General features: G+C 36.6%; 2 protein-coding genes across 2 annotated transcripts in view; both read right to left on the bottom strand.

The window, feature by feature from the left end:
• The window catches only part of LOC104727551 (transformation/transcription domain-associated protein-like), a 14,539-nt gene extending 7,791 nt beyond the window's left edge, over window positions 1-6,748 (bottom strand). Inside the window, exons 1-14 of the mRNA XM_010446647.2 lie at window positions 6,326-6,748; window positions 5,413-6,128; window positions 5,163-5,288; window positions 4,982-5,067; window positions 4,697-4,805; window positions 4,113-4,208; window positions 3,913-3,975; window positions 3,769-3,828; window positions 3,470-3,535; window positions 3,069-3,150; window positions 2,844-2,968; window positions 1,531-2,763; window positions 148-1,137; window positions 3-68 (exon numbers count right to left, since the gene is read on the bottom strand). Coding sequence (XP_010444949.1) covers window positions 3-68; window positions 148-1,137; window positions 1,531-2,763; window positions 2,844-2,968; window positions 3,069-3,150; window positions 3,470-3,535; window positions 3,769-3,828; window positions 3,913-3,975; window positions 4,113-4,208; window positions 4,697-4,805; window positions 4,982-5,067; window positions 5,163-5,288; window positions 5,413-6,128; window positions 6,326-6,383 — 3,876 coding nt within the window. The 5' untranslated portion in view covers window positions 6,384-6,748. The remainder of the gene's footprint in view (window positions 1-2; window positions 69-147; window positions 1,138-1,530; window positions 2,764-2,843; window positions 2,969-3,068; window positions 3,151-3,469; window positions 3,536-3,768; window positions 3,829-3,912; window positions 3,976-4,112; window positions 4,209-4,696; window positions 4,806-4,981; window positions 5,068-5,162; window positions 5,289-5,412; window positions 6,129-6,325) is intronic.
• Window positions 8,354-10,799, bottom strand: LOC104721166. Its single transcript, XM_010439080.1, has 6 exons — window positions 10,504-10,799; window positions 9,841-10,356; window positions 9,665-9,750; window positions 9,240-9,550; window positions 9,054-9,125; window positions 8,354-8,829 (listed from the first exon to the last, which is right to left on the bottom strand). The coding sequence occupies exons 1-6, from the start codon at window positions 10,664-10,666 to the stop codon at window positions 8,484-8,486; spliced, it is 1,494 nt and encodes a 497-aa protein (XP_010437382.1). The 5' UTR covers window positions 10,667-10,799; the 3' UTR covers window positions 8,354-8,483.

The raw sequence follows: 13,171 nt of genomic DNA, 5'->3' as shown, positions 1-13,171 counted from the left end.
TCTGGAGTCACTTTTAGAAGGGGGGGCCTCAATGCTAAACAAAAATTCAGAGCTGTCACAGTTCCAACCTATGAGGCATATTAAAGAAGGTAAGACAGAAGCCCAGAAAAAAATTACAACAACCAAAAAAATAGCAGAATGAGGCACCTGTTGATCAATTGTCTTTGATCGAAGTGGACGCATTATAAGTGGCTGCAGCAAAGGTTGGTATAAAGGCTCAAGCAGTTCAGATACCTCACTACCAGTCCGGCTAGCCAAAAGTGCAAGACAGTTCTGAACATTTTTCCTCACTGTGATAGATGCATTGGGATTGAACAATTCAGTAGCAAGATATTCTACAACACCTTGAAAGCTTTGTCTGCGGGCGTCACTGTTTGCTTCATCAACATTATTAACCACTCTTAGAATCTGCATAAGAACCTGACTTGTCTCGTCTTGCTCTTTGCTAGCATAAATAGGAAGCCTCTTTTGAACATAAACCAGACCACGAACAATTTTTACTTGGAAAAGACATAATGTTTCGACATTCACTTTCCCTACCAGCGTACCTAACCCCATTACTCCTCCCATTTGCGCTTGCCATGTGCTCCCATAACAGCAATGCAACAACCGAGGTAAAAGTTGTTCAAACACTGGTATTCGTACACTTGGATGGGGTGAATAGACCGGATTTGTAGAAGGACTGGAGACAATCATAGAGGCACTGTGACCACTTTTAGCCATCAGCACATCAGCATGTTTAACACGAGCAAGGAACAACAGAGTTTCAGCAAACACATTTAACGCAGTCAGAGCAGCTTTGGCATGGAGCCTGTTTTCATCTGCAAGCACATCAACAAGAGCATCTAAAAATATCAAAGGATCCAGATGTTTTAAGTTAGTAGACCAATTGATATTGGGCTTGGAACTTGTTGAACTCACAGAACCCCCGAATGGAGCAGTACTAGTGGAAGCATACGACGAGGTACAGTCCCCATGCAAAATAATTGCAAAATGCCGACATATGTTTACAACAAAGTCATCATCTGAGTCGCTGAGATCCGGATCAGAACTGGAAGCAATTATAGTTATCAATAGTGTCTTGAAGATCGACTTCTCAGCGATTAACTGTGTCTTTGTTTTAACCCCTAAGTCAGCCTGCAGCAAGAAAAATATTATCTTAATGAATATTATCCTTTTACACCAAGTAACACAGATAATGATAATGTAAGGAAAAAATAGGTCAATCACAAGAAATGACATGAAACAGTCCTAGATCGTTTTATTTAGAAACGACAAATGCATGGCAACAAGATAACAAATACCAAATCTAATCATGGTTCAATCAAGAAACCATCGCCTAACAGGCACCCCCGCCTTCAACTATAACTGATGTCAATAAATTAATTTATGATGCATTACGAATACTGGTGATAAGGTAATGGTTTAAGAAACGACAGCCAACTGAGTAGCAACTTCAAATTTTGACCAAAAAGCTACTGAATAAAACTATAAGGGATTAAGATCATAAGAGAAATACCAAAAACTAACCTTTACTTCTGTTGGTTCACTCCTGCGCCAAGATGAATCAACAGAGGAAAGTAACAAAGCTGATAATTGCTTGGTCATCTGACCCTCATCAGTGACGCACCCAGGCAAATTAAGTTGAGACAACAAGCAAACGCGGAGGAATTTTAGAGCTTGCTTTTTGTAGAAGATGTCAGTAGTGAGGTTTTTCTGAATAACAGCTGCTACAGCAAGATTAATGAATTTGTCCATTGGCACAAGAAATGGAGTGGACGGCTCAAACGTCAGAACTAAGCGAAGCCCATGCTCTGGATTATCTTTGCATTCAAGTGTAAGTGGCTCTTTCAGAAATCGTCGATTGCGACCACCCAACTTTCCTACAATCTGTAACGCTTTACCACCCCAAGGATATGGCACCGGCTTCAAGTGAGACCATAATGCTAAGATCACTTCAGACATCACATTTGCCATACTTGGCTCCAAAAAATCAGGATTCAGACTATCCACCCAGAATTCAAGGGTGCGTAACCCCAAGCTCACAAGTTCATCACTTCCTCTTAAACAGGATACAAGAGGCCTCATAAGACGGGGAAGGTATGGCAATAAGGAGCTTAAGCGTGCAGGAAGTGTCAACGAAAGTTCCAACAAAAGATCTCTCATGTCTTCACCGGCTGGACCCTCGAGCATTGTCAGAAGTATATTAAGACAAGGTAGTAGCATGGGGATTAAATCTCGAAGAAGCAGCTCGAATTTACATCCAGCAAGTCCTCTGAAAACAATTCGGAGCAATTGCATATAACCAAGAGTGTTTTCAATTTCAGTAGCATTCTTCATGCAGACTTCCATAATAATAGGCACTTGAGGTTGCAATATTCGTTCAAAATCAGATGGTGTTTTGGACACAGCCCCAAAGAGGCACCGGAACAAATGCAGAACCAATTTAGTTGCAGCTGAATCTGGATTCTTCAGAACATCAAGTTTGCTGCTTACTAGGAAATTAATCAGAACATCTGCAAATGGCTTGTATACCTTGGGAGCTTGAAGAAGAGTGGCAAATATTTGAACCAGTTGAGTATTGTCAATCATGCACTCAAAAAGTTCAGCCATACATACAGAGAACATATCCATTAGATCTCGAGGTTCCATAATAGCCAAAATTTGGGAGAATAGATTTAGCATTTCCTTTTCCTCATCCTTATCTTTGAAGAGAGCTAGGCAATGGACACCACTTTTTAAAACACCAGAGGCTTTCAACACCTGCTTTAAAGTAGAGATTACTAGAGGCTTATAAGCCATATACTATCAATGCCTACACTAAACAATCTACCATTCAATACCTCATCTTCTCTCATTCCTTTAAAAACTTGAGAAGCAGATGACTGCGAAGCAAGAGCTTGTGGGTGCATTCCCTGAGGTCGGGGCAAATGTGCATGGGTTATACTCCATATGATTGTCTTCATTCCTGAACATAAAGTAGGAAAAGAGCTTAACATATACAACCATAATCAATATGTATAACTGATCCGCTAAGGTGAAACATCAGTATGGTCAAGATTCAATACCCATCACCAGTGTCTTGATCAGATTCTTACAATCATTCACTTCTTTGGAATGTTCGGCAGGAACCTGCAAATTCAAAACTGCCTGCAACCAGCATGCTCTAGTAATTATTATTTTTGGTCAGATACCCTATATTTGAATCAGAAGTAAATATAAAAAAATATCAATAAAGACAATAATGCTTCAGTAGAAGTAATAATACTAGGCTTTAAATATATATATTTCTGCCTAAGTTATAATCCAATTTAGAAAAGAAAGTAGACTCTAATTAAGAATAAAAGAACTTTAACGAACGCTGTGGAACTACAAGGTTTGAATATAAAAGTGGAAGTGTAGAACACAATCTCACATTGGCTGATAAGTTGGGTACTTACTAAGACAAACAACCATCATAGATAATTACCTGGACAGGAAGTTCAAGTTTCGACCTCAAAGTGATTTGATCCTTTCCGTCACCCTCCTCTAAAAGCTATAAGAAGAAAGCAAGACTAAGTACCACATCAATGAAATAAAAGAGTTGACCAACAGGATAGATAAAATTTCAAGATTCTCAAACAAAACATTGCAATAAAAAGCCAGTAACCTATTACAGCTAATGACGTAAAATATAAAAACTGGCATATTAAGCAAAACCTATACAAAGACAATAAACAACAATGCCAAAAAGCTGAAATATCACAGAAACTTGGAAAGCAGCCATACCTGAGGTATAGTACGCTTGAAGGTATTGAATTTTCCAACAAAGGCATCCAGGATACGTCCCTGTAAAATAGATGATTAAAAAATAAGTTAATGATTAGAACCGCCAACCAATTCTAATATGAGCTCTCAAGGGTTAAGCTATACCAACAAAATCCGTGCTTCATCCATTGAATGCTGGTCAACACCTTTCTCAAATATCGGTTCCACCTGAACCCAATATAAGTATTAACTATTAAGTTATACCAAAATCTTGATTCAAACATAGTAGACAGATTATGTCAAATAAATGTTAAGTAATAAATCAAGTTTAAATAAGGCAAACAAAATGGAAAATATAGCTTTACCAGATTTAACATCAGTCGTGCACAAGTTGTATGGATGTTAAGAGAGAGGGTCGAGTCATGCATGTTCCTTGAAAATAAGTAGATGATCCGTGATAACTGCCACATTGTTTACAGTCAAATAAAATGAACTGTAAAAGAACTCACCCGTAAAGTAGATAATGGAACGGGAGAAATCTGAAAAAGGGAAGCTTGATGTTGGCAAGAAAGATTGATCAATTTGTTGTATTCCTAAGATTATTTATTTATTGGCATTTTTCATCTGTCAGAAAATTTTAGGAGGCCTCAGGTTTCATGTCTATAAGCAAGGAAAATCTTTCCCAAGCGTGAGCACTTTCTGATCATAATTGATAAGACCGTTAAGATGATAATCTCTAAAAATACCCAACCACAAATACATAGCAATAACTGTGTACTAGAACACATTAGTATCACTTACTATAGAATATAGAATCATATGCCATACACAGTTTCCAGCGCTAAGAGCTATCTCAACTAGGAAGAGTTAATCTAGAAAGGACTAACAGATAACAAGAAAAACAAACAGAAGCTAAAGTAAGAAACAAAGTGCACAGTTCGGGAGGCACCTGAGAAAGGGATAAATCTGCTCGAACATGGTGAACAATCTCTGCCAGTAGGCTGTATGCCAGAGGTCTCAAAGACTCAAAGCATGCTCGCCCCGTTCCAACTAGAACCCTGACACAGAAAAAGTAACAAATAGATGACAAAATTCATTACTTGTTAATCTATTATTCTGCGCCACACTGTGAAATATACAGAACAGTAAAATTTCTACTTGTTAAATACAAAAAAAGCTTCCTGGCTGGTGTAAAAGTTTTCAGACTTCAGAAAGGCAAAAAAGGCACACATACCTCTCTTCCAAAAGAGTGTCAATAAGAGGAAATAAACCTCTCTTGAAATCCGTCCCAAGAACATGCTTTAGTGAGACTAATAGTTCCTGCATTTCAATGAGCAAAACAAATCTTTAACTGCAAGCCCATGATTGTATACACGCTAAACAATAACGAAGAAAAAGGAACAGACAGTTCTCACCTTTCTGATAGATACAGAATCCGAACAGGTGACAAGCAAATTTACAATGCTCTTACATATGCTTTTTTCATGCGGCCTGATATATTCCGCACAACTTTTTAACAAATAAGTCAAAAAAGAAACCGTCTGCAAATAAACAAAAGAGAAAAAAACAAACACTACAAGTCAATATATGCCACGGTCTCTTCAAAAAAAAAATATATATTAGGTGAAAGAACAAGGCGGTGCAGGTTTCCTTCCCGAGTCTCACCTTAACCTGAGCACCCTTCAGTTCGATGAACTGAGGCTTCATATGTGAAGAAACTTTCTCAGGGCCAGGAATCGATATAGCAGCAACCATCAGGGGCAACAAATTAGGTATATTGATCTGAACAAGTCTGCTATACAGCTGAAAAAGAAACATAACGACAAGGGGGCTCTCTGTGACAATTTTGAATGAACGAGTACTAGGGTTAATCTGCCCATTTCTGGAAGGTGCAGTAATGGAGAGCGACTGATCAGATGGTGTAGAGATCTCCATAGGTTTCACTTCTTCCATTTTGACATAGTCGAAAAAATGGCAAACAGTCGATCTGAAGTTCTGGTAAATCTTGCAGACAAAGTCCAAGAATGGTTGAACCTCATTTTCTAATGTTGGCCTAAAGTTCCTAAGAAGATCAAAGATGATGCGAATGCAGATTAACCCATTCTCTTCATTATCAGTGGTGAGCACCTGCATAGCAACCTTCAAGAGGTCTTGAACAAAGGGACGAAGAACCTCGCTATGTGGTAGACGGTTGAGGATCTCAACCACGATGTTGCGTAGTTTATGCTCAAGATTATCAGTGAACTGTGGCTTAGTAATCTGAAAAAGAATCACTGAAGAGGCCCGGAAGTAACATTTAAGAAAATTCAAGTACTCAGCCGTATGTGTTATCTCTAGGCTGTCCCTGACCTCCACCACCATCTCAAGCCTAGCCTGAATAGCTACAGAACACACACACAAAAATAAACAATCTTCGAATCAATGTCACTTAAATCAAACAAAAAAACTCATAAGAATCAGAAGAAAAAAATAAAACTCCGCAAAGGGTATGAGTGACAAAATCAATCCAAAATCAAAGCTTCTTGGAACAAACAAAACACGATATACAGAATCAACGAGAGAGAGAGAGTGTTATTACGTAGGTCAGGCTCGACGAGACGACGAGAGTGTTGCTCAAAATTCTGAATTGGACTCATGACAAGCGAAAACGGTGTTTTTAGGGTTCCGTCACAGAGTAGAAATTGGTTCGTAGACGACGTCGGGTCCTCGTCCTTCTTTCTAAGACCCAAAAGCCGAGACTGATCCCTAACGGTAAGCCCAAGGTGCTCTCTCTCTCTACACTAGGTCAGAAACTAAACAAGGGTTTATCTAATGAAGCTAATTTAAAAGAGAAAGCTCAGGAGACATAACACACCCAACGACCTCGAGGTTAACGATGGAAGAAGATGATGAATTTTCCCTCTCGGTTTTTTAATTTTGTTTTTAATTTTTTGGGTCTCTCCGGCGAGACTCCCCTGAAAAGAGAGAGAGAAAGAGAGAGAGAGGAGAGAACCTACGTGAACTTAACAAAAAGTTAATAGCTTTATCGTATTCATACATAAATTTAACAAAAATTTGAATTTCCTATCCGAACAATGTAAATTTGCTGAAAACCCACAAATCGATAAACGGTGTTAGTGTTCCGTTAACAAATGTTGACTAGGATGCTTCCTTTGCAGTTTAAGATGCCACGTAATATATTTATATCTAAACGATGTCGTTTCAATTTTTTAAAAACACAAAAACCTGAGAAAAATGTCTACATTTAGGCTCGAACCTGGGACTTCCATACACTTGACCATACGCCGAACCAACTGAGGCGTACATATAAGGGGATATATTAAAAGTAACAAAAGCCTTTTCTCTTCGTTCTTTCTCTTCTCCAGTCTTTTCTGTGATCTCAGTTCGAATATATGAAACTTTGTTCAATTTCTCGCCTTTTAACAGTTTTCTCTTTTTTTTTACAATTTGATTTGATTCAACAGTTTCTCTTTTGATCGATTTCTTTTACCTTGGTTGTATAGGCAGATTCGGAACCTTAAGAAGTTGGATTGAGGACGGAAAAAAAAAGATTTTTCAATTGATGGATTGATCTGATTTTTGGGTATCATATGAAGAAGCTCCGTCCGTCCGTCGTATAGCTCCTGTTGAAGATGGGAGAAGAGAATGCAAAAAGATTATTTTTACGTAGTACAGAATATATATATGAACGTCTCGGGTGAACTGATAAATATGTTTATTGGCTCAATTGGTTATGTGTAATGTTTTCTGGAAAAGGGTGCCCAGGTTCGAATCCACGGAATAGAGATATTTTTTTTGTCTCCGTTTTTTTTCTTCTTAATTTCAAATAATTGAAACAACAGCGTTTCGTGATATTATATGGCATCTTAATCATTATTTGTTAACGGAAAAGTAACACGGTTTATCTCTATTCCATAGAAATATATGAGTTTTCATCAATTTTAGATTGTTCGTGTAGAAAATTCAAATTTTTGTTAAGCCCATGTAGGTATAAGGACAACTTAAAGTTTTGTGTATGAATACGATGAAACAACTAAGTTTGTGGGGGAATATGCCATTTTCCCAGCGAAATCGCACAGCCAAGTTTTATAGTAAAATCTAATTTCTTTTTTTTTTTTTATATTAAAGTCCAATTCTTCCCTCTAATTTCAGAATTGGATGAAAACAAAAAACAATTTATATTATCGAACAAAAGTTCAAAGAAATTTCGTTTAGTCAACCATATAATTGTGTGTGTTATATATTATAGACTTAATTTAGATATTTATTTAGTCTTTCTATTCATTTTAAGTTGATTTTTTGCCTTTTTTTTGTTGAATATATTTATTTTTATACTTCTTCCAAAATCTATCCCGTAAAGTTCCCGTAACTTTTTGTTTTGTTGAAATATAACCTTTTTCTACATAAATAACCTCAAAACTTATTAATAAAAACACTAATATTATTTTGGGCGATAATTTTGTATTTATTTGTAAACTTCAAATATGTGCTTACTAAAACATTTAATTATAGTTTTTGCTTAAAAACAGGACAAATAAAGTCATATTTTTAAGGTATAAAAACACATGTTACAAATCGAAAATTTTTAAACAAAAATACACGTCAAAACGACAAAAATATAATATTATAACGAAAGCATCCAGTGTTTCTTAGGAACAATTTTAGTTTATTCTGTGGTAAAATCAAATCTTAATTTGTATACAAAGGGGGCAAAAGAAGAAGCAGAATACAAATTCTCAAACGTTGTCGGAGCTAGTAGTAACCTTGGGTCTGTAAGACCAGTTAGGAGTAGTGGGTCGCGCCTTTTGTCTTCTTTGGCTCGATGATGACCACTCTCGACTCTCAGAAGGATAATCTCTCGACCTACGATGTCTGCTTCCTTCTCCATGTGCAGCTCGATGGTTGTGACTCCTACCGTTTTGGTCGTTGATGGACCTTGAAGAGCTACTGGCTACAGCATCAGGGGTACTCAGCAGCGTGTTCTGTTCATATGGCAACGGCTTAATCCCTTGCAAATCAGGTTCCAGGGTGAATCCTACTGGTCTTTTCGACTCGTCCATTTTCCTAAACGTTATCGATATCCTGAAAGCACAACCAAGGGAGGCCAAAACAGTATGAATTAAGTGTGAAAAAATCTCGATAAATTGGGCTTAATTGTTCTATATTTTTGCAAAGTGTAAACTCACATACCAAACCCTTTTGCAAAACGAGAGAGTGATGGTTTTGTTACAAAAAAAATATACATACTACTAAACTTAAAAAAAAAAAAAAACGTTGACAAAATAATCAAGGTCCTAAAAAATTACCTCTTCTTGGGAACCGCAGGTATACAATGCTTAGCAACATCGGCTCCATTACCATTTAGCACTAGAACTGATCTGAAGTACAAAGGTGAAAAAAAAAAAAAAAAATCCTCGAAAAGTTAAGCAACAGAATATTCAGTATAGGAACAACTCAGAGAGAGAGTAAGCAAAGCTATATAGGGAATTTACCCGACAGGAAGCGGTATAGAGTATGAACCGGAGAATTCACCAGGCCCTACGGTTTTGATATATTGTCCAAAGAGTATATTGCACTCACTGAGGAATGATACTGTGCAGAAAGGGCGGAGGAAGTCAGTATTATCGATATGAGGGGGTATGCAATCGTCTTCATAATATATATTGACGATACAACTATCTGGCACACAAGTTGGAGGAAGTACATGCCACGCAATCAACCTTTTGATCATTACTTTGAAAAGAGACGGCATCGGATCAACCGCTCCACGTTTAAGAATTCCGGGTGGGTTTCCGTGTCTGTCCTGTCATACAACGCAAAGAAAACTCTTTAATCATCATTCATTCACTAGAGATTTGATTCAAATGTAATACATAAAAAAAAAAAAAAAAAGACGTATAAAAAGAGAGTCACTTACTGTTATATAGTTATAACAACATCCAAATTGGATAGTAACTCGTCCTTTGCCTCTCATCCACTTCTTCGGAGTGGCAAATGTACGTTCTAGATATTGAACATACAAAACTCAAAATTAGATTAAGTAAACGTTAAAAGATTTTGAAAACCAACGAGAGAAAAAAACTAAAAGCAAACCTTGAAGTTGTCCTTTTAGACCCTTGTCTTGTAGTTCATAGACAAAATCAACAATCTTTTTCTGCTCCACAGCGCTAAAAACACCGGTATGCAACTCAAGCCCCTCGAGGATATTAACAGACTCTCCTCTAACTTTCTCATAGAAACTAAACCGTTTCAATTTCTTAACATTCACAAACCGGTAACGCTCTCTTTCCTCCCTAGACATCTTACGCTTCTCAGGAGTCTTCATACTCGGATCAACGTCGTCATGAGTACTTGACTCACTCTCCTTGTGTTCTTCCTCCTCCTCCTCCTCCTCGAGCCCATCTTCTTGTGCCATATCAGCCCAAGACATTCGTGGACTCGTCGCCGTCTCAGAAACAGTTGATTGAGATTGCATTGCATCTCTTACACTGTCTTCTGACAAAGATCCAAATACAAAACCCCCAGAGTGAGAATCACAAAGCTTCCCATTAGAATCATCGTCCACCATCGAACCTGAACCCGCTCTATCCTCTTTGTTACTAGAGTGCTCTGTAATACACGAAACACAATTACAGAAATCTCAATAAGATAGCTTAATTACATATATAAGCAGTATCTCTAACAATCCCAAAAATATTAATTAGCAACGTTTCTTCAATAATCGAATTAAGTAAAAAAAAAAAAAAAGAACAGAACCTGGGTCAAGAGAACGGATTCGATGGGAGAGAAGATGAACGCAGTCTTTGCAGAGATCTCGAGAAAGAAAAGGCAACCAAGTGGTTAGGAACTCAGAGGCAACCTTAAGTTCAGACGACTGATACTTGGCGAGGAATACATCTTCTTCGTAGATTGGATCCATCTTCTTTGCATCACAAAACCGAATCTCCTCCTCCTCCTCTGTTTCCCGTACTCTTAAAGCTTTCAGTTTGTACGGATCGAATGGAGTTCGTTTACTTTTGCTCTTTTTGAGTCTTTTCTTCTTCTTCAATGAATAAAATAATCTAGGTCGGATTTGTTTTACTAGTTTTGGTAATTTTAATACTGCTACAATACGCCGACCAACGAGTTCTGGTCCACAAAGCCCATTAAATCTAAAGCCCATGTAATTTTGATTTATCATAAACCTTCTATATTCTTTAACTTGCAGTAAAACTTCTATAACTTAATAATAATGTTAAAACCATTATATTTTTACTTATTTATTAATATTTAGTATTTAATAGAATAAATTAATAATTTATAGAAAGATTTGTCTTAATTGTTAAACTTTTAGAAAATATGAATGAAGATAATTTTATTATTAAAAACTAGTGATTTAGATGTGATCAATTATATAGTTTAGACAACTTAAATTTTTAATACATTAAAAAAAAAAAAGAATCCAACAATAATTTAAAAGATAAATTACAAAAGTTATAAATAAATTCACTTATACAAACAATATACATAAATTCTAAATATGTTATAAACAATATATACTGTATTAGCTATAAGATGCAGAAATTTGTATTGTTTTATCTTATAAATATCATGACCATATTAATAGTTTACGTATACAGTCTCTTTTTTTCTTCTTTTTTTCTTTTTTCTTTTTCTTTTGTTCAAAAAAAAAAATTATTTTCCCTCTAATATTTCAACTCAAATGTGAAACATCTGTCATATTTTTTTTTGTTTTTGCCTTTTTAAACGGTTAGGTTATAAAAGGAAAACAAAATAAAAACAAAATCAAAGGAAAATTAAGTAGAGGAAAAGCAAACTTGGGAAGAGCGAATCCTTCTTTCTCAAAAATCCTTTGGCAAGAGACGACGGACGAATCATCCCGGAGCAAATCGTAAGGAACCCTCCTTGTTTTTGTGTTGTTCAATCGCCGTTTTTAAAATTTCGTGGTTATTAGGACTTGTCAGATCGAATTTTGGATATCTGAATGAAAATCCAACTCTGATTTAGATGATAATCATCCTTGTTTAATGTTTATTTGTTCCTCCTGCGTTTGAGTTCAGTTGTCGTTTGAGATATATATAGTTCACTAACCCCATAATGGTTTCAAAATCGGACCAAACTCTAGAATACCCTTGCAATCAAAAGTTTATTCATCAATACCCTTTTGTGATCTAAATACCCTTTGACAAAGGGTTGACCAACATATCTCATTTTTACCCTTAACCCTAACTCATTTTTATTTAATAAATAAAAAAATTTAAAAAAAAAATATGTGGACCCCATCAATTTTTCTCCACCAATCGGGTTCCTTCTCTCTCCCCTCTCTCTCCTCTCTCTCTCTCCCGATTTCGTCCTCGCTCCCCCCACTGTTGCTCCTCTCCTCCTTCCAATCAATACAAATCGAGTCCATAGAAATCGATTTGATTCCAAACGAAAGCAAAAGATTGGGATTGAAGCAAACAGCAAAGCAAAGCAAAAGATTCTGGTGATATTCTTAAATTTATTTACCCATGCAATTAGGGTTCTTGTGTTGTTGAGGTTCATCCTAAAGCAATTAGGGTATATACCTTGAATGCTCATTCAATTTATTCTCATTTGTATTAGTGTCGAAATGGGTCGCATACTAAGTGGATTCTAACACTTCATTCGAACTGAATCGTAAAAATATTCCGAAATAAATAGTGATTTTGTGGAGTCGATGTAGTACAACTGGTAGACTAGGTATAACTGATACGGGTACAATCGCTAGCTAGTATTTGGTACAACTGGTAATAGTTTGGTACAACTTAGACGGGTACAACTAGCACAAGTTTGGTACAACTTGGTAATACTATTTACACGACAGAGGTTCCAATGTGAGTTTTTTATTTTATTTCAGGCACAATGAATAATAATCGTCGGATAATCATCGTTTTTGATTACGGGGGATATTATGCAACAAGGGAAAATGAACTAAGATGGATTTCAAGAGAAAAAGTTCATCAATCTCTTAGAATGGAGACATCTATTGAAGAGGTCAGTTATTCTGCATTGGTTCAGAAAATATGCAGAAAGGCAAAGGTTGATGAAACTATGACTGAGCTAAAATTGAGTTACGTTCCCGAATCAGTGCATCCTAAGAGACCGATACACATATGTGATGATGATGATCTGATGTGTTATTTGGAAATGAATCTATATCAATTCCAAGTTTTGCATGTGGAAGTCGTGAATGATGTTGAAATAAATCAGGGGGATGAGCAAAGTCGAGGAACTGTACGTTGTTCACTTAATGTCAAGACGCATACGTGCTTGAGGTCAGATACAAGTACAATGAGGAGAAAAAGGAGAGGCACACCATTGGATGGAGCAGTGGGCATTGGGGTATTCGAGGACGATATATCCAGTTCCTATCATGTCTATGTGGATGGTCCGTGACGATGTA

The sequence above is a fragment of the Camelina sativa genome, chromosome 11 (genome assembly GCF_000633955.1).
Source record: "Camelina sativa cultivar DH55 chromosome 11, Cs, whole genome shotgun sequence".
NCBI lineage: Eukaryota > Viridiplantae > Streptophyta > Magnoliopsida > Brassicales > Brassicaceae > Camelina > Camelina sativa.
This window is presented reverse-complemented; position numbering and strand designations above follow the sequence as displayed.

What these genes read in the sequence shown, in the direction of transcription:
- LOC104721166 (XM_010439080.1), bottom strand. Translation starts at nt 10,666, where the DNA reads ATGGATCCAATCTACGAAGAAGATGTATTCCTCGCCAAGTATCAGTCG. An exon ending in TCTAAAAGGACAACTTCAAG is followed by an intron (nt 9,751 to 9,840) that starts GTTTGCTTTTAG and finishes TTCAATATCTAG; the next exon opens with AACGTACATTTGCCACTCCG. An exon ending in GTTGTTATAACTATATAACA is followed by an intron (nt 9,551 to 9,664) that starts GTAAGTGACTCT and finishes GTTGTATGACAG; the next exon opens with GACAGACACGGAAACCCACC.